At 43.3% G+C, this 18517-nt stretch overlaps 1 protein-coding gene across 1 annotated transcript in view; it reads left to right on the top strand.

Annotated features, from left to right (window-relative positions):
• RGS6 (regulator of G protein signaling 6) overlaps positions 1-18517 on the top strand; it is a 293534-nt gene that overhangs the window by 171169 nt on the left and 103848 nt on the right. Inside the window, exon 3 of the mRNA XM_059819792.1 lies at positions 10735-10834. Coding sequence (XP_059675775.1) covers positions 10735-10834 — 100 coding nt within the window. The remainder of the gene's footprint in view (positions 1-10734; positions 10835-18517) is intronic.

Consider the following 18517-nt stretch of genomic DNA (forward strand, 5'->3'; position numbering starts at 1 on the left):
AGAAAAGACATAGTTCATGGAGGTATGAAAAAAAATCCAAATTTACATTCTTTCAGTCTCCAACAAACAGATTTTAACAAAGCATCTTTTTTCCTTCTGTTCTGAAATTCAAATGAAAATAACATCTCCTTTTGCAGTGGTACCTTTAAATCCTGGGTTGAAAATTTGGGGTGTTTTCTGTGTCTTTGCCTTTATAATTTTTTAAGTAATTTTTTAGTTTTATGCATTTAAAAACAAAATTGCAAGGTGACACTATCATGTGGAGCAGGAGGGAAATAAAATACAACCTTTCAATGGTGGTGAATAGGGTTTCCTTTTTTCCCTGTAGTTTATAAACTGCTGTACTTTGCATTTATAAACTGCTCTACTTTGCATCTATTTCACAGCATTTGGGGTTGAGGGGTTGTATCTAATCTTTATTGTGGTATGGCACTTTGCAGTGCAAAGAGTTAAATGATGCATGAAATGACCTGTCACACTGTATTATGTGCCATAGTATTATATACACAGAGGAATGCTTTAAAAAAAGGCAAAAAAAATCTTGGAGCCCCACTTCTCTTGTTTTGAAGAGAAACATTTGGTGTGTACATGTCTATTTCTGCATAATTTATTTTAGCTAAGCCACAGGAGCTCATCAACTACCAAAACAGAAAGAAGGGATATGCTGGATAGTTTCCCTCGTCAATTCATTAGGGAAGATAACAGTGGAGATTTGGTGCCTGTGATAGAGCTTTCCTTCAGGGAACAACAAAACCCAACTTTTGCATCTCGTACTGGGAGTAGCTTCTGAACTGTTTTCTGAATGGCTCCAAGTAGCTTCATTAATGTGGGAGAAGTTAGGAATGTATTTATGAAGCTTTGCAAAATGAATAGAAAATGATGGTGTGCTGCATTTCTTACTAAATCATAATATTCTCAAGTTCGTACTACATCGTTTCATCCGATTTTGCCTGCAGTTGATAGTGCTTGTTGAAGCTCGGATTGAAACAAGAAGTCCGCAGTGTAAAAGCCTTGTCTTATGATTCATGTGTCCTCCTTTTCATGACAAATACCCTCTGCCCTTTCATGAGGGTATGGACACAAATCGTCCCTCAGGTGTGGGGCCTAAATCCAGGTGCAATTTAGGCTTTACAGTTTTAAACAGAAAATAGTCACTTTAAATGGGAGATACTTTCTTTGTTTTCTTCTTCTGTATGCAGAATATGGTCAGGAATGCAGATTTTTTTTTCTCAACTGCAGAGTTTGCTCCCTGTTAGAGATCTGCTAGTGAGGTAGAAAATCTGTTTTGCTTTAAAAAAGTGAGAACTGGAGAACGACACAGTCCTCTCTGAGTGGTTGAGGTGATACAATGACATTCCCTGCTCATCATTACTCAGATTTTTAAAGACAGCAGTAGCAGTGCCAAAACCCCGATCGGGCATCCACCAACTCAATCCCCACTTCTTATCTGCTTAATATTTATGTATTTCATTTCAATAAAAAATTTATTTAATTAAATACTTCAGACTAATTATGTAGCGGTTGCTGCATTTTGTAGGGAGGCAGGGGGAAAACTCATGCGTGAGGAGCAACTTGTCTTCTTATGCCTGCTCAGCGTTGTTTAAAGTAATTTATTTTCTGCCAGACCCAGGAAGGGCCCTTTCCACCCTGGTGCATGGGAAGGCTCATGTTCACATGCCAGTGAAGGAGGCGACTGGATAGTCCTTCCTTCCCCAGCCTCGTGTTGAAGGCAGGCAGGGTGGGAGGTGGCAGCTCTGTTTCCAGCTCCAGAGAAGGATGATGAGCCTTGAGAATATTGTCCAATTCCCAGCTTTGGGAAGGTGCAAATGAGAGTCTGCTTGGGTGTTTGGATTTGGTTTGAAGTGGTTTGGGTGCAGTTCGTAACCAGCTCTTCGTTTTTTATCGATATTTGGGGAGCTGCAAGTTCCTGTGTGGGAACAGATTGGTGAACCACTGAAGTCCAGCACTTTTCTGTCTGGAAGTGCTTGTATTTGATGCTCCAGAGGAAAGTGAACTTCCTCTGCAGGTACTGTGTTTTATCAAACTGCAGTTCAGCACCACGGGGGGAGAGAGTTGCTGCTTTCTCATGCCTAGGTCGTGCATAGATCCCCACAGGCTAGGATTATTGATTATTTCATGTAATCTAGTGTACTACTAAAACTCTTGTGTGCTACTTCTAATCAGGCTTGAAAAACTGGCCTCAAATCATGTTACAAATTGGAGAGTCAGCCCAGTGTTGCTGGAGGATTTAAGATTCCTGGAGCTTTCTCAGCTGTTCCAGCACAAAAACAGGTTTCAGTGTAATTTGTCTTGCATGGGAATCACACAGAATCACTAAGGTTGGAAAAGACCTGTAAGATCATCAAGTCCAACCATCAACCAAACACCACCATGCCCACTAAACTATGTCCCACAATGCCTCGTCCACACATTCCTTGAACACCTTCAGTGATGGTGACTCCACCATTTCCCTGGGCAGCCTGTTCCAGTGCTTCACCACTCTCCTAGTAAAGAAATTTTTCCTAATATCGAGTCTGAACCTCCCCTGGCGCAACTTGAGGCCACTTCCTCTTGTCCTGTCACTAGTCACTTGGGAGAAGAGACCAACACCCACCTCTCTGCAACCCCCTTTCAGGTAGTTGTAGAGAGCGATAAGGTCTCCCCTCAGCCTCCTCTTCTCCAGACTGAACAACCCCAGTTCCCTCAGCTGCTTCTCATAAGACTTGTGCTCCAGACCCCTCACCAGCTTTGTTGCCCTTCTCTGGTCATGCTCCAGCACCTCAATGTCCTCCTTGTAGTGAGGGGCCCAAAACTGAACACAGTATTCGAGGTGCGGCCTCACCAGAGCCGAGTACAGAGGCACGATCACCTCCCTACTCCTGCTGGCCACACTATTTCTGATACAGGCCAGGATGGCATTGGCCTTCTTGGCCACCTGGGCACACTGCTGGCTCATATTCAGCTGAATGATTAGTTGATGGCCAGAACTCAAAGTGAAAATCGGGGTGTGGGAGCTAACCCCCAAAAGCAGCACTTGGAAAATCAAAGCTGTTGAACTAAACTCTTACTTTTGGCACTTCCACAAGCTGCTTGAAATGGCAATGTTGTTCTAGATGGCAGCTGGGTCACAGCTTTGCTTCTGGGCATTTCTGAGGTTGGGTTAATGGGCTTCACCCTGGTGCCCTGCCTGCAGTGGGAGTGGCAAGGGGCCCAAATGTGCATGCCCGCATGGGAGCGGGCACGCAAAGAAGCTCTGCCATGTCTTGTATGGAGTCTACTCCTCCTACAGGAGTCCCTGTGTGGGCTGTGTTAGGCACATCTGCTTTGCTCCTTCAGATTGCTCATACGGTGATGAATGAGGAGACCTGTGTAGTCGAGATGTTCTGTAACAGTTTTACATTCAGTGCAGTGATGCAACAGAAAAGAAAATCTCTCCCGTTTCCACAGCAACTTGTGCGTCGGACCCTGGCTGGAGCGAGGCAGCAGGATGCTGTCAGTCCCTGCAGTAGGTGACCTCCGTAAAAGCTCCTCACAAGAAAGCTCATGCTCTCATGCTCCCCCTTAAGCCCCTCTTGGTTATTGACGTAAGGGGACTGTGGTGAATATATTAGCATAAGTGCAGCTCCAGATTTCCTATTGTAACTCTATTCCTTCATATTTCAACCTATGCTGCTGCTTTGTTTTGGTTCAGTCTTCTATCTGCAGATAGTCATTGCAGAGCACTTCAGGGTTATCCATTCAAATCTTGCTGAGGATGGCGTGGTCAGAGGTAGTTAGTACCAGGTGACGGGTGACCTGTGTAAAACAGTCTGGGAGGCTCAGTGCTGCCACAAGCTGACAGATACCAACAGCCCAGATGCTGTCAGCACCACTGGCTTGCTTAGCAGCACTGTTTAGGGGACAGAGGGACTGAACTTCTTCCTTTTTTTCCCTAAAGTGGTTCCTCCAATTCAGATTGCATGCTGAGAAACAGTTTACAGGTGATTTCACCCTACAGTTTTCCTGGCTGAAACAATTAGTGCATTTATGCATGTATCTGTGCATAGGTTTGCATATGTGTTTGCATAATTCATAAGCCACACAAAAGCCACCCCTATTCAGTACATACTGTATGGCAGTAATCGTATAATTTCTTTCACTAAAATGTGACTTGCGTTACACCTCAGTGATAATTCCTACAGCCATTTGGTTTCCATTGGAGTGCTTTATTTAAAATTCACATGATCTTCACTGGATATTTATGACACTTTCCTACAGTCATAAAAAGCTTAACACTTCTGCTTACTGAGCAAAGTAAATATTTGGTCTAATTTGCAGCTAACCTGAGAAGGTTTCTAATTAGAGCGGCTGTGCTCTAAATGGTATAAGATCTCTCAAGCTGATTACATGCATATATGTGACATCTTTACTGTAACTGTAGAAAACATGGGGGAAAAATGTACCGCTGTTCACAAAAACTTTTGTTACGCTGTAAAATGCAACAAAGTCCCAAGCATTTGCTACTGTAATTACAGTTGCACAATCAGTAAACAAGAGTTCACTTTTAGTGTTTTACACAACTTTCTAACATGCCCAAATAGCCTTCCCTTTAAATAATTATAACTCATGTAGAATTTGAGCTCATCAGGAGTTGTCTGTCAAAATGTTTTTAATTAAAAATTGAGTTTGCATAACACTGATGCATTGATGTCTTTTGCTCTAACTGTTGACACTGATGGGCTAAAAAGCTTGATTTTTTGGGGAGGGAGAAAATTGCATTAGTTCAGCTCATTTGGAGAATCTGTCTGCTGAATTAATTTGCTAAGCTTTGTTTTTCTGCTGAATATTAAACCCTATTTTCCAACTGTGCATATACTGCCTGAAGGGAATAGCTTCAGCTCCCATTTTCTGCGACTACATTTTCTTATAACACAGCCCAGGCCAAGCCGGGGTGCCGTGCAGAGCTGATACCCTAGGCTGTGTTAGGGGAGGCATGGTCTGATCAAAAAGCTGCTGCCTGGTACTCCCCAGACTCCGGTCTTGCACCTCAGCAGCTGAATCAGAAGCATCACAGTTTTTCCCTAAGCATCACTTTGGATAATGCAATTGATGTGGTGAAACCTGTCTCTCCACGTGATGACTTGCTGAGTAGATACTCACTTTGTGAAGCTCTAGCTAGATTAGCAGCGGTGTAGAAATAATCATGATGAGTGCCTTGGTAGTTGTTCCTTCACTGCTACCCTCCTATTCACAACAGAGATACATAAATGCTAAAGCATGTTACCAGTCTCAAGGTGACATTATTAGCTCTGTTTCACCCTCCCAATAAAAATCTGAAGAACTTAATTGTTGTTTTCTTTCTTCCCTGAAACATGCTCAAGAGTGAGGGAGCTATGTGGTGTATTCTGCCTTCATCTGAAATAAACTCTGAAACTTAAAAAGAACAAAGATAAAAGCTCCATCGGGAAGAGGACGAGTTCCATCCATGCCCCTGCCCTCAGCCCTTGTTGGAAGTTAGTCATGTGGGAAGCAGCCAAATGGCCCTGCCAGCCGACGCGTCGGTGCTCTGCCGTGCTCAGGTTTTGTTGCAGTCGCTGGGATTGTGAAAGGTTGTCAGAGATGGGGAGCATATCTTTCATAGTCGTGTCGCATCCACTATCCGAGGCACTCCAACTCCTTCTCTGACACCCTTGAATTAAGTTTCACTGCCCCTGTGTGATTCAGTATTATCTCCATTATGCAGGAGGGGAGATTTGGACAGAGACAGATGAAGCTGTTTGCTGAAGGTCGCATGGCAATTCCCTGGCGGTGCTGCTCCGCTGCTTTCCAGTGCTGTCTCAGAGGCAAGGTTGTCTTTTCTCCCTCGAGGGTGCCGAAGGGAGGTGTATTAGCTGTTTTTAGCCTTCTCTTCCTGTGTTTGGGCAGAGTGAAACTGTCTGGACTGGTGAAGTAAGCTGGTTTCAGGCCTCCTGTCAATTAACTTTCCTTGTCTGTGCATGCGTGGGGCTGTGTGGCAGGAGTCAGCAGGTACGGAAGGCACAGGCATGCTGGAAGCATCGGAGAGCTAGTCAGAGGCACTTATGGGACCTATAGGGGTTGGGCAGCATGAGAAATGATCTATTTTAAACTTGTATTTCAGTCAAGAGTAAAAGATCAAATGTATTTACAATTGTTGTCGTCATGCTAGCTGACAACAGATTGATCCTTTGCTCCATGTACCATCTAGCTCCAACAATATTCAGGAGAGCTCTCATCTGCCTGGGCAAAGAGGATACTTGGCATTGCGCAGAGCTGTCTATCCAACCCTATACGTTTAATGTTGGTGCCGATAAGCGATGCTCAGACTCTCCAACCACAGGTTAGCTGGTGACAGGAATCCCCAAGAGCAGGGTACCTGCTGCGAGTAATCAGACAGGAACCTGGTGTGTACCAAAATACTCAGAAATAGGCAGCAGGACCTTTCCTGCCGGGTCTGAGGGAGTATGTGTGGCTAACTTAAAGGCTAGAATATAAAAAGGGCACTGTTTCCCTCACTAGCTTACAAAAATGAGCTGGCAAAAAGGGATAGTGGTGGCCTCTGTCATCAGTGTGTGGTAATCACTCAGTTGTAATTCAACACATTCAGCCAGGTAGCTCCAGTAAGCTGTTGGTGTCCAGGCGTGGGGTTGTGCGAGGTGAGAGCTGTTAGCTTTTCTTTTTCCTGTGTTACTTGCCCTTCCCTCAGTGTGTCGCCTCCAAGGTCAGCCTTGGCCGTGAGCAGGGTGCTTCCAGGGCTCAGCAAGGCTGTGCACGCTAATGTGCTGTGGTCTGGGTGCCTGCTTTATTTTGGCACTGGGAGAAAGAGAAGCTACTGCAAAGTTGAGAGTCATTTTTCTCCCTTATGGTAAAACTGGGGATGTGTGGCACTGACCCAAAGTTGCCAGGCTGTGATCATTACATTTGTTGTTGTATTATGACTTATTTATTATAACACTTCAACAAATGTAGTGTTTTATTTTCCCCTGCCTCAGAAAAGGGACTTCTTATCTCCCAGTGATGGACATCTCATCTCTGACAGAAGTTCAAGGTCTCCTACCTCATGCCTTCACCCTCCTTAGGCCAGCAAAAGTGCTGGTAGTGGAAAAGAAGGTCTAATGAATATGAGCAAATCCCACATATGCATTAAATCCCCAATACATTCTGTGAAACAGAATATGTTGGTAAACTCTCATGAACTACCTGCTGTAGAATCCTGTCTCCACCGCTAACGTCCTCCTGAAGCCAAAGCCCTTTTCAGTGCACTGAGAGTGGGGTAACGTGAAATAAAATCATTCTGGGCAAATGTAGGGAGCAGAGTTGTCAGCAACCAGTGAGGAGTTTGCTAAGCATGCATTGTGGTGTGTAGCTAACAGTGATAGCAGATATATAAATTGCTCTGGCTTTCTCAGGGAGATATTGACCCAGAATCCACCCAGAGGGAAGAGTAACAGTTCCCTTTACTGATGTAAAATCAGACTAGATTGAAATAGCAGTGACCTTCATAATAGGAAAAAAAAACCCAAAACATTGCCTGTTCTTACCACTACTTCTGTTGGGCAGAAGTTAGTTCACTGAAGCCTGCTCATTTAGGAGTGATAAATATGAGGAATGCTTGGTTTTACTAGCTCCTGCCTCCCAGCCTGATGAAATGAACTGTCCAAGGACTCTCATTCCCTGTCTGCCAGATAGGGAAACCTAAAGGATATTTAATGACGTACAGAAGCTGAAGGGAGAATCATTAGCAGTGAAGTGTCTAGGTAACGATCTTAGAAGTTAAGATGCAAAGCTTTCATCAAAGTGACCTTCATGCTTGATGTTCCCTCTCTGCTTTTCTCCACACTTAAAGCTCTAATAGTCACTTTTTTCCACTTTGTATCACTTATTTCATGAAACATTTCCATAGTGAGGCAGGAATTTGGAACCAGGGTGGCAATATCTGCAAACTTCGGTGGATGCAAAGCACAAAGGCTGGTACAAAGGGTCAGATCTTCCCTTTGTAGTGGACTGAACAAAAACTTGATGCAGGTTGTTAAATACAGTTTTTCAATATTTTATTTAAAACTTGATTATGACTTTAAGAAAGGATAAAATGATCATCAAATGTTTCTTCAAGTAGGCTATGCTGTCCCTTTTGAGCAGTGCAGAAAGGGAGAGAGCACAAGGGAAGCATGTTGGGAATGGAAAGCTAATGTACAAGAGGAGGCTGTAACCCTGCGGGCTCTCGGGCAGCAGACTGCAAATGCTGGTGTGCTGTAGGAGGATGATGTATGTAGTCATCTCTGGATGAGATGAGGACAGGGAAGGAAGGAGATGTGGCATCTGAGTAGAAAGGGAAGGAGGGAAGAAATATTCAACACTCAGAAATAAGGAGAGCAAAAAGTGCCCGTAGTCAGGCTGGAAGACAAGAGGAAGGAGGAGCCTTTTGGGAAGGAGTTATCTTTAGGACAGTTTTGTTTGTTTTGATTTAAAATTGTCGTTGGCTTTTATAATTGTGACTGAAACCCAAATTAATGGCCCCATTTGAGACACCAGTGCCTGCTTGATTGCTTGAGATGGGGATAGTTTAGATAAAAATATATTTTGCTTTTTAAGATAATTAAAGGTTTATTTGCTTGAAATGGAACTTTTCTTTGGGTGCGAATGACATAAGTCATGTCTGGTGTTCCTTTAGTTTACAGTGAGCAAAAGAGCAAGAAGTTTATTTTCCTACATCAAGACAATTATTTTAGCTTGTTTTTCATTCTGAACTTTTCACTGAAATGGAAAAAGAGAAAACAACAGTTTTGCTAAAAATTATGCTTGCTCTTTTTAAAGCCCTTAAGTGTTCCTGGAGACATAGGACTCGTAACACATTCCAGAGTAGTTTCCTCCTAATATGCATGGAAAAATCCCTCTCTGATGCCAGCTGCAAGTGCATACAGATGAAGGCACATAACTAGTTGGTCACAGAGAGGCTTTTTCATTGCCATGTTGAAGTGGTTCTTACTCTGGCTGACCCTCTTCATCCACCTTTTGTGGGCAACTGAGCCGTCCCGTCCCCCCCCCGGTGTCGGAGTGCTGTAGCCTTGTAGGTCTGGGTTCACGATGAGCAATGCTGTCGGGCCCCTCTCAACCACAGGGTGCTGTGAAACACTTCTTCAGCCTGAGAGGAGCAGTTACTCCTCCAGTCACCCTTGGACTGTAAGAAACTGTTTTGATCAGCACATAACCTTACATAAAGTTCAAGTAAAGGGGAAAAGGTGTTACTAATTTTCTTAGTGTTTGGGTTGGGGGAGAAGTAGCATTATTCTATCACAAGTTAACTGTAGGTACCCAACCCTCCCATAATCTACTGAATCTCTCAGGGTATTTTCATTTTTGTGACTTCATTCCCGCTGAGAATTTGTTCAGGGCATGTGTTAAATTAAAAATAACATATAAGCAAGGTGCGAACAGTTCAGTTAAGTGATAGCCTGAGGTTAAAAACATAGTGATCAAATTCAGTCTGAAGTTGGCAGGGAGATTGTCTTACCGCCTTGAAGACTTGAAATTAAACTTGTTTTGAAATGTTAGGTGTAAAGTCTGTGAGAAACTCACTTGCACATCTAAATGAAGCCGGCTTTCCAGAGCTGAAGAGAGCTGGTTGAGCTCTCAAGCTGCCTTTAGGAGAGAGAGGGGCTGTGCTCCCACCACATAACCTCTCTGCTGAGGTGGTGTTTCGTAGCATCTGTGAGGAGAAAACGCTCAGGTATAATCAGAGCTGTGCTCCCTGTCTGGCTGCCGTCAGCCTCAGCCCCCTGTCACCAGCAGCGGGCAGGGGCTGTGCAGTCAGCCACTTGCGCCAACGGAGCCAGCAGCTTTGGGTTTGTTTTTGGGTTTCTGGGACCTTATTAACTTGAAAGAAGAGGGGTTTTGGAGATAGGGAATTTCTGTACTATGCTTGTGTTCAGCTTTTTGTTCTCCCTGGCATTGCCTTGAAGTAAATGCAGGAGAGTAGCCTTAAATAGAGCAAAAATCCCTTCCCCTTCTAGAGTAAGCGGGAGGAGGATTAAGCTCCTTCCTCTAGTAATCAGATCCTCTGATTGCTGTGTATTTTGAAAATGTATATTTTCCTGTGTGTGATGGATTATATATGTGCCTGTGAAGTAAAAGTTAACTTGCCTGTGAAAATCTAACCAGTTTTTCTCTGTGATCATTTTACTGGGGGTTGCGTACTTCATATGGTAATCCTGGACATGTACCATTCCACCCTCCAGCATGAGGCACAGGGAAATCACCCTGCAGTTGTTCTGTCTTATGCTCTTCTCAAGCTGTAGGCCATTGGTGATGTCTGGGAGCCTTTGGAAAATGAAAGCCCTCCCAAGGTCACAGTATTGAGGATTCAGATGAGTGTGGGATAAGGGAGCAAACTGGAAGGGAAGCGCCTTAAGCTGGCTGCAGTATAGAGTCTAACCCAATTCACATGCAGACCAAACAACACGTTTCTGTCACCCCCGTCAGCAGAAAAAGAACGATGGCAGTTGGATGGTCAGTATCCGACCACCGTGTTTCAAGCTGGTCTACGTTGTCTCAAGGTTTCTAGTCTCAGCGTTTAAATTTGGGAGGCGATAGCCATGTGTCTAGGTCTGTGTTTGTGCAGTAACCCACGTGGTATATTTGAAGCCCATCCTACCAGCAGGGCTCCAAAGCACTCATGGTATATAAACATAACTGTCACCATTTTGCTTAAACCACTAAGTCTGTCCTTCCTTTTGACAGATTGAAGACATCATTACAAGAATGCAAGATGACAAAACAGGTGGAGTTCCCATCCGCACTGTCAAGAGCTTTCTATCCAAAATCCCCAGCGTCGTCACTGGTAAGGACTCCGGTTAGCAGGGACGAGAGCGTGAGCTGGTACTCACTAGCTCTAAGCAAACACACTACTAAAGTCACAAAAGAAGGAGGAACGTAAGAAAAAAATGCCCCCCTCTGCTTATTTTTTCTGGATGTCATTGTTATGAGCTGAAGTATTGAACCAAGATGTCTTAATTCTGTTTAAGCAAGCAAGTATGTATATTTCTTTGGGGTGAGTTATATTTTAAAATGTTATATAGCTTTTGTGGCTATTACAGTATAACCAGGCAGAGTCATTCACTATAGTAGGAGTAGGAAGATCTTGGGGAAGAACTTGGGAAAGAAAGTTGAAACCATGTTTTCTCACTCATACCCAGATACTCTTATCAAACTTCTGTGATAGGTAGAGGAATGTGAAATACCTTTTATGCAAGTATGCTGTTTTATTAAAGCTATATGTACAAAAGCGTCAATGGTGCAGGAACTGTGAGTCAGAGTACAAAACCGTTCCTACCCGTATTTCCAGACAGAATATCTTCTAGTGCAACAAATAACTGTGCTGTTGATAGATGAGTTTATTCAGGGTTGATGTAAATTGCTTGAAGGATTTGTACTTGGGTTTCTGGTACCTTCTTTCACTGACTCAATAGTAGCATTCACTATGGTGGCACAAAACTGCTGTTTTCCCTCTCTCTACCCATAGGCTATTGACCATTAGGGCATACCTAACTACTCCTGCGACGGGTAATTTATTATGTTGTATTATCTCTGCAAAGTAAATATGATTTTTCTCTGTCCTGCAGAGTCTCTATCCAAATCAGGCCAGATACACACACTGAGTCTGTTTAGGGAAGTTTCCCCTTCTGTTCTGAAAAGTGAAGGGCTTCCTTCTCTGTGGCTGCGACTTCGCTGCAGTAAAATTCAGTCACTAAAAATGCAAAAGTTGCATTGTTGCATATAGGCAGCACACCAATAACTGAGAAGACTGGCAGTTCAAAGGGGTTTTTCTTGTTCTTGAGGGCTTTATACTGTTATAAAATAATGGGAAAATACCTCTAGTCAACAGGGATCCTGGCAATGCAGCTGGTGTCAAGCCATTGCAAAGAGGGTTCCCTACAGTGGAGCATATCTGAGCTGAAGCACTTCAAAAATATCTTTACTGTGAAAATGTTGGATTGAGCAGAGTTTGAGGTTGTGTTGATTGATTCTGGAGTGTGATTTGATATCGTTGTGTCAGAAAAATGTCCAGCTTAAGCTTCAGAGATGGAATACAAATCTGCGGAGTTCTTGGTGATAGGCAGGGAATATGGAAATGGGAATGAAGTTCTTACTTAAATGAGGCTCAGTCCAGTTAATCCCTTTTTATTGAGCAACAGGCTCTTCAGTCTGAAATTGATTTCAGGGTGGTGACTCAGTGTAACTGGCAGTTGCAGGATTAGGGTTTTACTGTGGAAAAGAAACCTGAATCTAGAATGAGATGTGACAATTGTGTTACCTGCTCTAGCCATAACCTGCAATTTAGTATGAGCTAACTGTTCTTGAAGGTTCCTGGGGAAAATAACCATTCATCTGATTTAAAAACTCATGCTGTGAGCTCAAGTCTGCAATACACAAACTGGATGTCTTAAGATTTATTTAGCTAAACCAGGTTTCTGATATTCCTGTTAATATTCATAGTATTGATTAAACAATTGATCTAGTCGTCAAGCTGCCACCTGTTACTCAAAGAAAAAAGGAAAGGGGAGACCTCACAGCATCTTTAAACTGATTATATTTATCCTTAAGCATCACCCTGGTTGGCAGCTCCCTGGCACGATGGAAACTGTCCCCTTGCACTGTGCTGTTCTGGAACAGCAACTGCATCACCTTGAAATGGCTGGTTTTTCACAGCACAGGGAATAGTGAAAAGATGAAGACAAAATAAGAACAAAACCTCCCTCCAAAGCTCACAGAAAATTCTCCTATTTGGAGGAGAACAAGCTCAGTATGATTCCCTTCGGGTGATTTGAAGGTGGTTCCCTTGTGATGCGCCAGGCAGTGCATGAAGCCTCGGAGTTTGAAGAGTATGGGAAAATAATGTCTCAGCTGAGTACCTGAAGTTTTTTTCTGTTTCTCATTTCTCCTTTCAGATGTGTAGATCTGCCTATAAAGACCAAAACCAAAAGAAATTTGTATATCGTTTCAGTACTTGTGATAGGCGGGTAAAGAGCTGGAGCACTTGAAGAGGCAGGAGCACCTATGTTTGAGCGGAAGCTGAGGATACTGGGTTTGTTCAGTCTGGAGAAGGAAAAGCTGAAGGGAAAGAGAGGCTATAGAGAAGACAGGGTTGGACCCTTCTCAAAAACACATGGTGGAAGCAGAAAAGATAATGTGCACAACTTGCAGGAGAAGAAATCCAACTAGATTTAGGAAGAAAGTTGTTTGTGCTCAGAGCAGCTGAGCGTGGGCCTGGTAGCCTGGAGAGGCTGTGGAACCAGCGTTTTGGAGCTGTTCAGAAACCCTCTGAGCACAGATGAACTGGGCAATCTGACCTAACTCTGTATTTGGCCTTGCTGTGGATGGAGGTTGGACTAGATGACCTCCAGAGAGTCCTTCCAACCTGAATTATTCTTATGATCATCAGATACTCAATTTTAGTGCTTGTCTAATTCCACTCAATGTCATGAACACAAGAGAAGAGCTTGTTTTTTCAAAAACTTTGGACCCCCTCTTGGGAAGAGCTTAATTTTGAGACTCTGGCATTCTCATACTTTTTTTCTACCTGAAAAATGGAACAGCAACACTGAGACTTGATTTACTTGGCAGGCTCACAGTGACTGTGATTAACAGGGGTTTATTTTTGCTTGACACTTCTATTGTAATTGCTTCTCATAGTAGAAATGTAAAATCTTAAAGAAAAAGAAACATTACAGCAGTGCCTTGGTGCCCTAAACAATCAGCTCTGTTTATAGTACAGCAAAGTGGGTGTTTGATTGAAAGTTTGAATACCAAAGAAAGAACCACTCATCTCTGTTTTGCTTTCATCTGTCCTGATGCTTAAGTTGTGAATGAGGCATTGTGTAACACAAGGAGAAGGAGCCTCAGGGAGTTATCATTAATGGCCCCTTCTTGACAACAGGAATCTGGGAAAAGGATGAAAAAGCCTTTTTTGAACGTATGATGAACCCGTGTGGGGATACTGTGCCAAAGGCACATTTTAATCTGCATTAGAAGTAGATTTGTATATCCTCTTCCCTGGCTTCTGGCTCAAAGTAGGTCAGTCAAAGGAGGACACATCACACCGTTATCTTCTTCGTTAAGTCTTTACTTTTATGGGCAAGCCACAGAGAATGAAAGTAAGATGAAACCAGTCTGTGTGGCATCTGTGTCCATGTATATGACATTGACCGATGGTAAGTTTAGAGTAGAGCACTAATACAATGGACAAATGGAAGGAAAAACTGACCAAGGGCAGGTATCGTGTAGTGCTATGATCCATGCCCAGACTGGGTCATCAGCCACTGTCCACGATGGCAGTTGCTGCAATAAATGAAGTTTCATATTTCTCTTTTAGTGAGAAAACAGTTTCCTCAGGAATTACTTAGTTTCTGTAAATTAATCAGCAATGCTCTATTTTTCCCAGTCATCAGACTGTTGTAAGAACATCTTGTTATATTAATCAACAACAAAACTGGCTTTCTAATCTTCTTTTTGATTTCTGTACAATTATTTTTAAGATGCAATCTCCTGTGTGGTAGGAGAACAACATGCATATACTTTCTTCTCCCACTGATTCAGACTTGGCCCTATACAATATTGCGGAAACAAGTCAGAAGGAAGTCACTGCTGCAACAGCTGAACTTCCCGGTGCAAAAAGCCTCTGTCATGTTCCTCAATCTGTCTACAACTTCACTCCAGATTTCTCCTGATCCTGTCTACCAGCATCTTTGCTACTGCAACCCAAGGGAGATGTGCAGTCTACAGGCCTTGCACTGTTCTGCCCTTCTCCCAAGAAGTTTTTATGCAACTTCATCCTGACCCGTAACCCCTGACTTCAAACAGACCTGCCCCCACAGCTCCATTTTTGAGTGATACCTCCTCCTTCCAGCACCAAGCCCCTGGCTGGCACCTTGCTCGTGCACTGCTTCTGACCTCAACCCAACATTGGCTTGTTGTCTTGCTCGGCTCCCAAAACTGCCTGTGTGGCTGTGAACGGATCGATGGGTGATGTCCCAGCTGTACTGGCTTGGGTTAAGTGCTGCTGTGCAAGCTTTGTGCACACAGCCCTGCCAATGCGTTTCACTCCTGACCTGCCATGTCTGTCTTATTTAAGTCCCGGACCTCTCTGAGCAGAAAGTGCCAGTATTACTGAAATGTGCCAGATGGCTTGTCGTTACTCAAGACTCATGATCTAAACCAAGTTTAAACTGCTGTGTGTGTCTGTCTGAAGAAGCCAGCATGTGTCTTGGCAAATGCCTACAGAGTTGGCCCAGAACACATCAGAATGTCACTCAGAAAAAAAAGCATTTGGCTGGAGTACGGAAATACTGTAGTGTTGGGAAAGAGAATTTATTATTGATAGTGTTCCCTGATGGCATAGTTCAGGACAGCCAAGTTCTGCTTGTCCAGAGACAAAGCTGGTGAGGGGTCTGGAGCACAAGCCTTATGAGGAGTGGTTGAGAGAGCTGGGGTTGTTTAGCTTGGAGAAGAGGAGGCTGAGGGGAGACCTTATTGCTCTCTACAACTACCTGAAAGGGGGTGGTAGAGAGGTGGGTGCTGGTCTCTTCTCCCAGGTGACTAGCGACAGGACAAGAGGAAATGGCCTCAAGTTGCACCAAGGGAGGTTTAGATTGGATATTAGGGAAAATTTCTTCACTGAAAGGGTTATCAGCTGTTGGAACAGGCTGCCCAGGGAGGTGATTGAGTCACCATCCATGGTGACCCTGGTTTTTAAGATGTGTGGATTGAGGTGCTTAGGGACATGGTTTAGTAGTAGGCTTGGTAGTGTTAGGTTTACAGTTGGACTTGATGATCTTAAAGGTCTTTTGCAACCTAAACATTTCCGTGACTTCTGTGCTGGAGGACTTCATACACCAATTGCAAAATGAGCTCCTATGGTGCCGGTCTGAGGGTATTCATTGCCTTTTCCCTTCAGAGAAGCTCAAACACATCTCTCATCCAGATGTGGCAGCCAGAGTTGCAAGGGAGAAGAGCAGGTTCCGCACCTCCAGGGTTTGAAAGGTCCCCATTCAGAGGAACCGTGCAAAGAAAGAGGTTGGCGCAGGGCTAGGACTAGTAATGCTGACAAGAACCAGTACCCATCACTTAGCAGGGCCTGGAGAGCAGGCTGCAAGGCTGGGTGCTTTGCCACGATGTTAGCTTTTTTATGCTTTTTTTCAGGGGTAGAACTTGCTGCGGTACCTTACAAAAACTGCTTTCACTGGGACCAAATAACTCCCTAAGTTGGCTGCGCGAGGATTTGGCTTCCCCTGGGCTGTCTGTCCAGCTGCTTGCATTGTCTAGCCATAGGATTTTAACTGGAGGACTGAGCCTGATACAGATTCTCTGAACATTTGGGTAGTTTCATTCTAGATCTAAACGACCCATCCCCAGATCTGGAACAGCACCAGTCTCTGAACCTGAAGAGCTGGAACGTTTGTCAAAATGAGTGTCAATCTGCACGTTTAGCCCAGGTCGATCTTTTTTTTTAATTTATTTTGTCTTTACTCTGCAGTTTTGCTTTCAGAAACAGGAGACTTGAAATGCAGTCTTGTCTCTGTTTCAGGCAAAGTTAGTACATAGTCCCAAATCTAAATCAAGTGCAATCTTTTGCTTAAACATGAGTGAGCCCATTTAGTTAAAACAAGCAAAACAAGAAAACCTTTGCCAAAACTTAAGTCAATATTCAAAATAATTTTGGGTGTTTACTGGTTTATAAATGATGCAAAGAGCTCTTGAGTTAAAACTGACATATTTATATATTCATATATAGTACTGTATAATTTCTGGTGCTTTTCCACATTTATATACAGCAGATGCTACACAATAAATTCCAAAAGTTGTGCAATTGCGTGGTGCAAACTGGCTTGCAAACACTGGTCGAGCATACAAATCCATTTATTTCTCATCAAAAATCAGTTGCTCTGAGGAAGATGCATTTAAACTAATTCAAGACAAGACTGGGCTTCTTCATCACAACTTATGTTTTCTTTTATGCATCTCTTCTTCAAATTGTACCCAGTGGAAATGTAATCCATCCTTCCTGTAATAAGAAGGTTGTTACACCTTTTTTAATCTAGTATTTGAAAGCTGCTGTGACTCACATAGCATTAGGCATGTCAGCTATTGCATGAGTAGAGCATGCCTTGCAACTTTATTTTTTTTCCTGTAGCTTTCTCTTAAGCTCTCTATTCCCATGCTAGGAGACAAATTAACCCAGTTAAGAAGCCGAAGAGTTATGCTGCCTTCCTCCTCCCTCCCTTTTTGTCTTTAAGTGCATCCAGCTTCCTACCTTTCAAAGGGTGAGAGAGACGGGGAGGGAAAGACGGAAATCAGCTCTCTGAAGTGTAGCAATTCTTTGCCTGTTGTTAAGATGCAAGTCAACATCTTGTGAAGCAAAAGTTTAAAGTATTTGATTTTTCAGAGGACGAGGGGGATAGTAGATTAATTGAATAGGATATGGTTGTCAAAGAAATAAGAGAAAGCAACCAGAATTAATATTTTAAAAAGTGAATGTTCAGTCTGTCTCTGTGCATCTGCACATGTGCACGCTTAAAGACACAGAGAGAGTGCAATTTTTATTAAGAATAAGCCTAAGAGTGGTAAGTGTTGTATGCTAGAAATAAACAAGGACAGGCTTCTGCATTTGTAGGTGCTATGCAGAATGAGGACTGCGAGTGTTTGTGTATCACTGCCCTCTGCCGCAACCAAGCTATAGTTCAGTTCGTGCAGCTTCACCTTCATCACAAGCCACGCTGTGTTTGTACTGTGCTCTCCCAGCTCAGGTGTAGTTTGTGTGGTGCGTTTTGCATGCAGCTCGTTCCACGGTAGTGGTCCTCCCTAGTTGTGTGGCATGAATCCAGCCCCTATATTGTGGTATGCATGGCTCCACAGCTACTCGGAGTTTTGAGAGGAAGGATGGTTTTCATAGCTGGCTGTTGATGCCACTTCCATGTGTCTCATTCATAGTTCTCAATTCTCTCTGGACTGCTTGTCTCTGCACCAGCATGCTCGTACACCATGTGAAGCTTAAGCATCCCTTAAAAATGTGTGCACACGTTATAGGATAAATCCAAAATGATTAGGTGAAATTAAGCATAACTTCTTAAATTACCGAAATTGGACATTTTACATAACCATGTACTTTCATATGACAGCACTTGAAAGTAGTCATACCTGAGGTGGAAAACACGAAAGGAAAAGCACATCACAGCAGTGGGCCCATTAAAGTTTGGCTTAGGCCACTGCAGAGTGAAACATATCCCGAGACTTTTAGTATTCAGTCAGTAAAATGGCCTCAAGTGCTATCTAAAAGCCCTGAATATTATGAGGAATTTAATTTGCTTACATTAGAATTGTGAAGGTCCTTCCTGGTCCTACTTGTCCCTGCTGGATTTGAACCTCTGCATCTGTCAAGTGAAGTTGTGATAAACCAGAAGCTTAAATAATCATGCTACATGGATATTCCTGTGAGCAATAAAGATACAATGAAAAATCACCAAAATCC

Source organism: Gavia stellata, chromosome 7 (genome assembly GCF_030936135.1).
Source record: "Gavia stellata isolate bGavSte3 chromosome 7, bGavSte3.hap2, whole genome shotgun sequence".
NCBI classification, from domain to species: domain Eukaryota; kingdom Metazoa; phylum Chordata; class Aves; order Gaviiformes; family Gaviidae; genus Gavia; species Gavia stellata.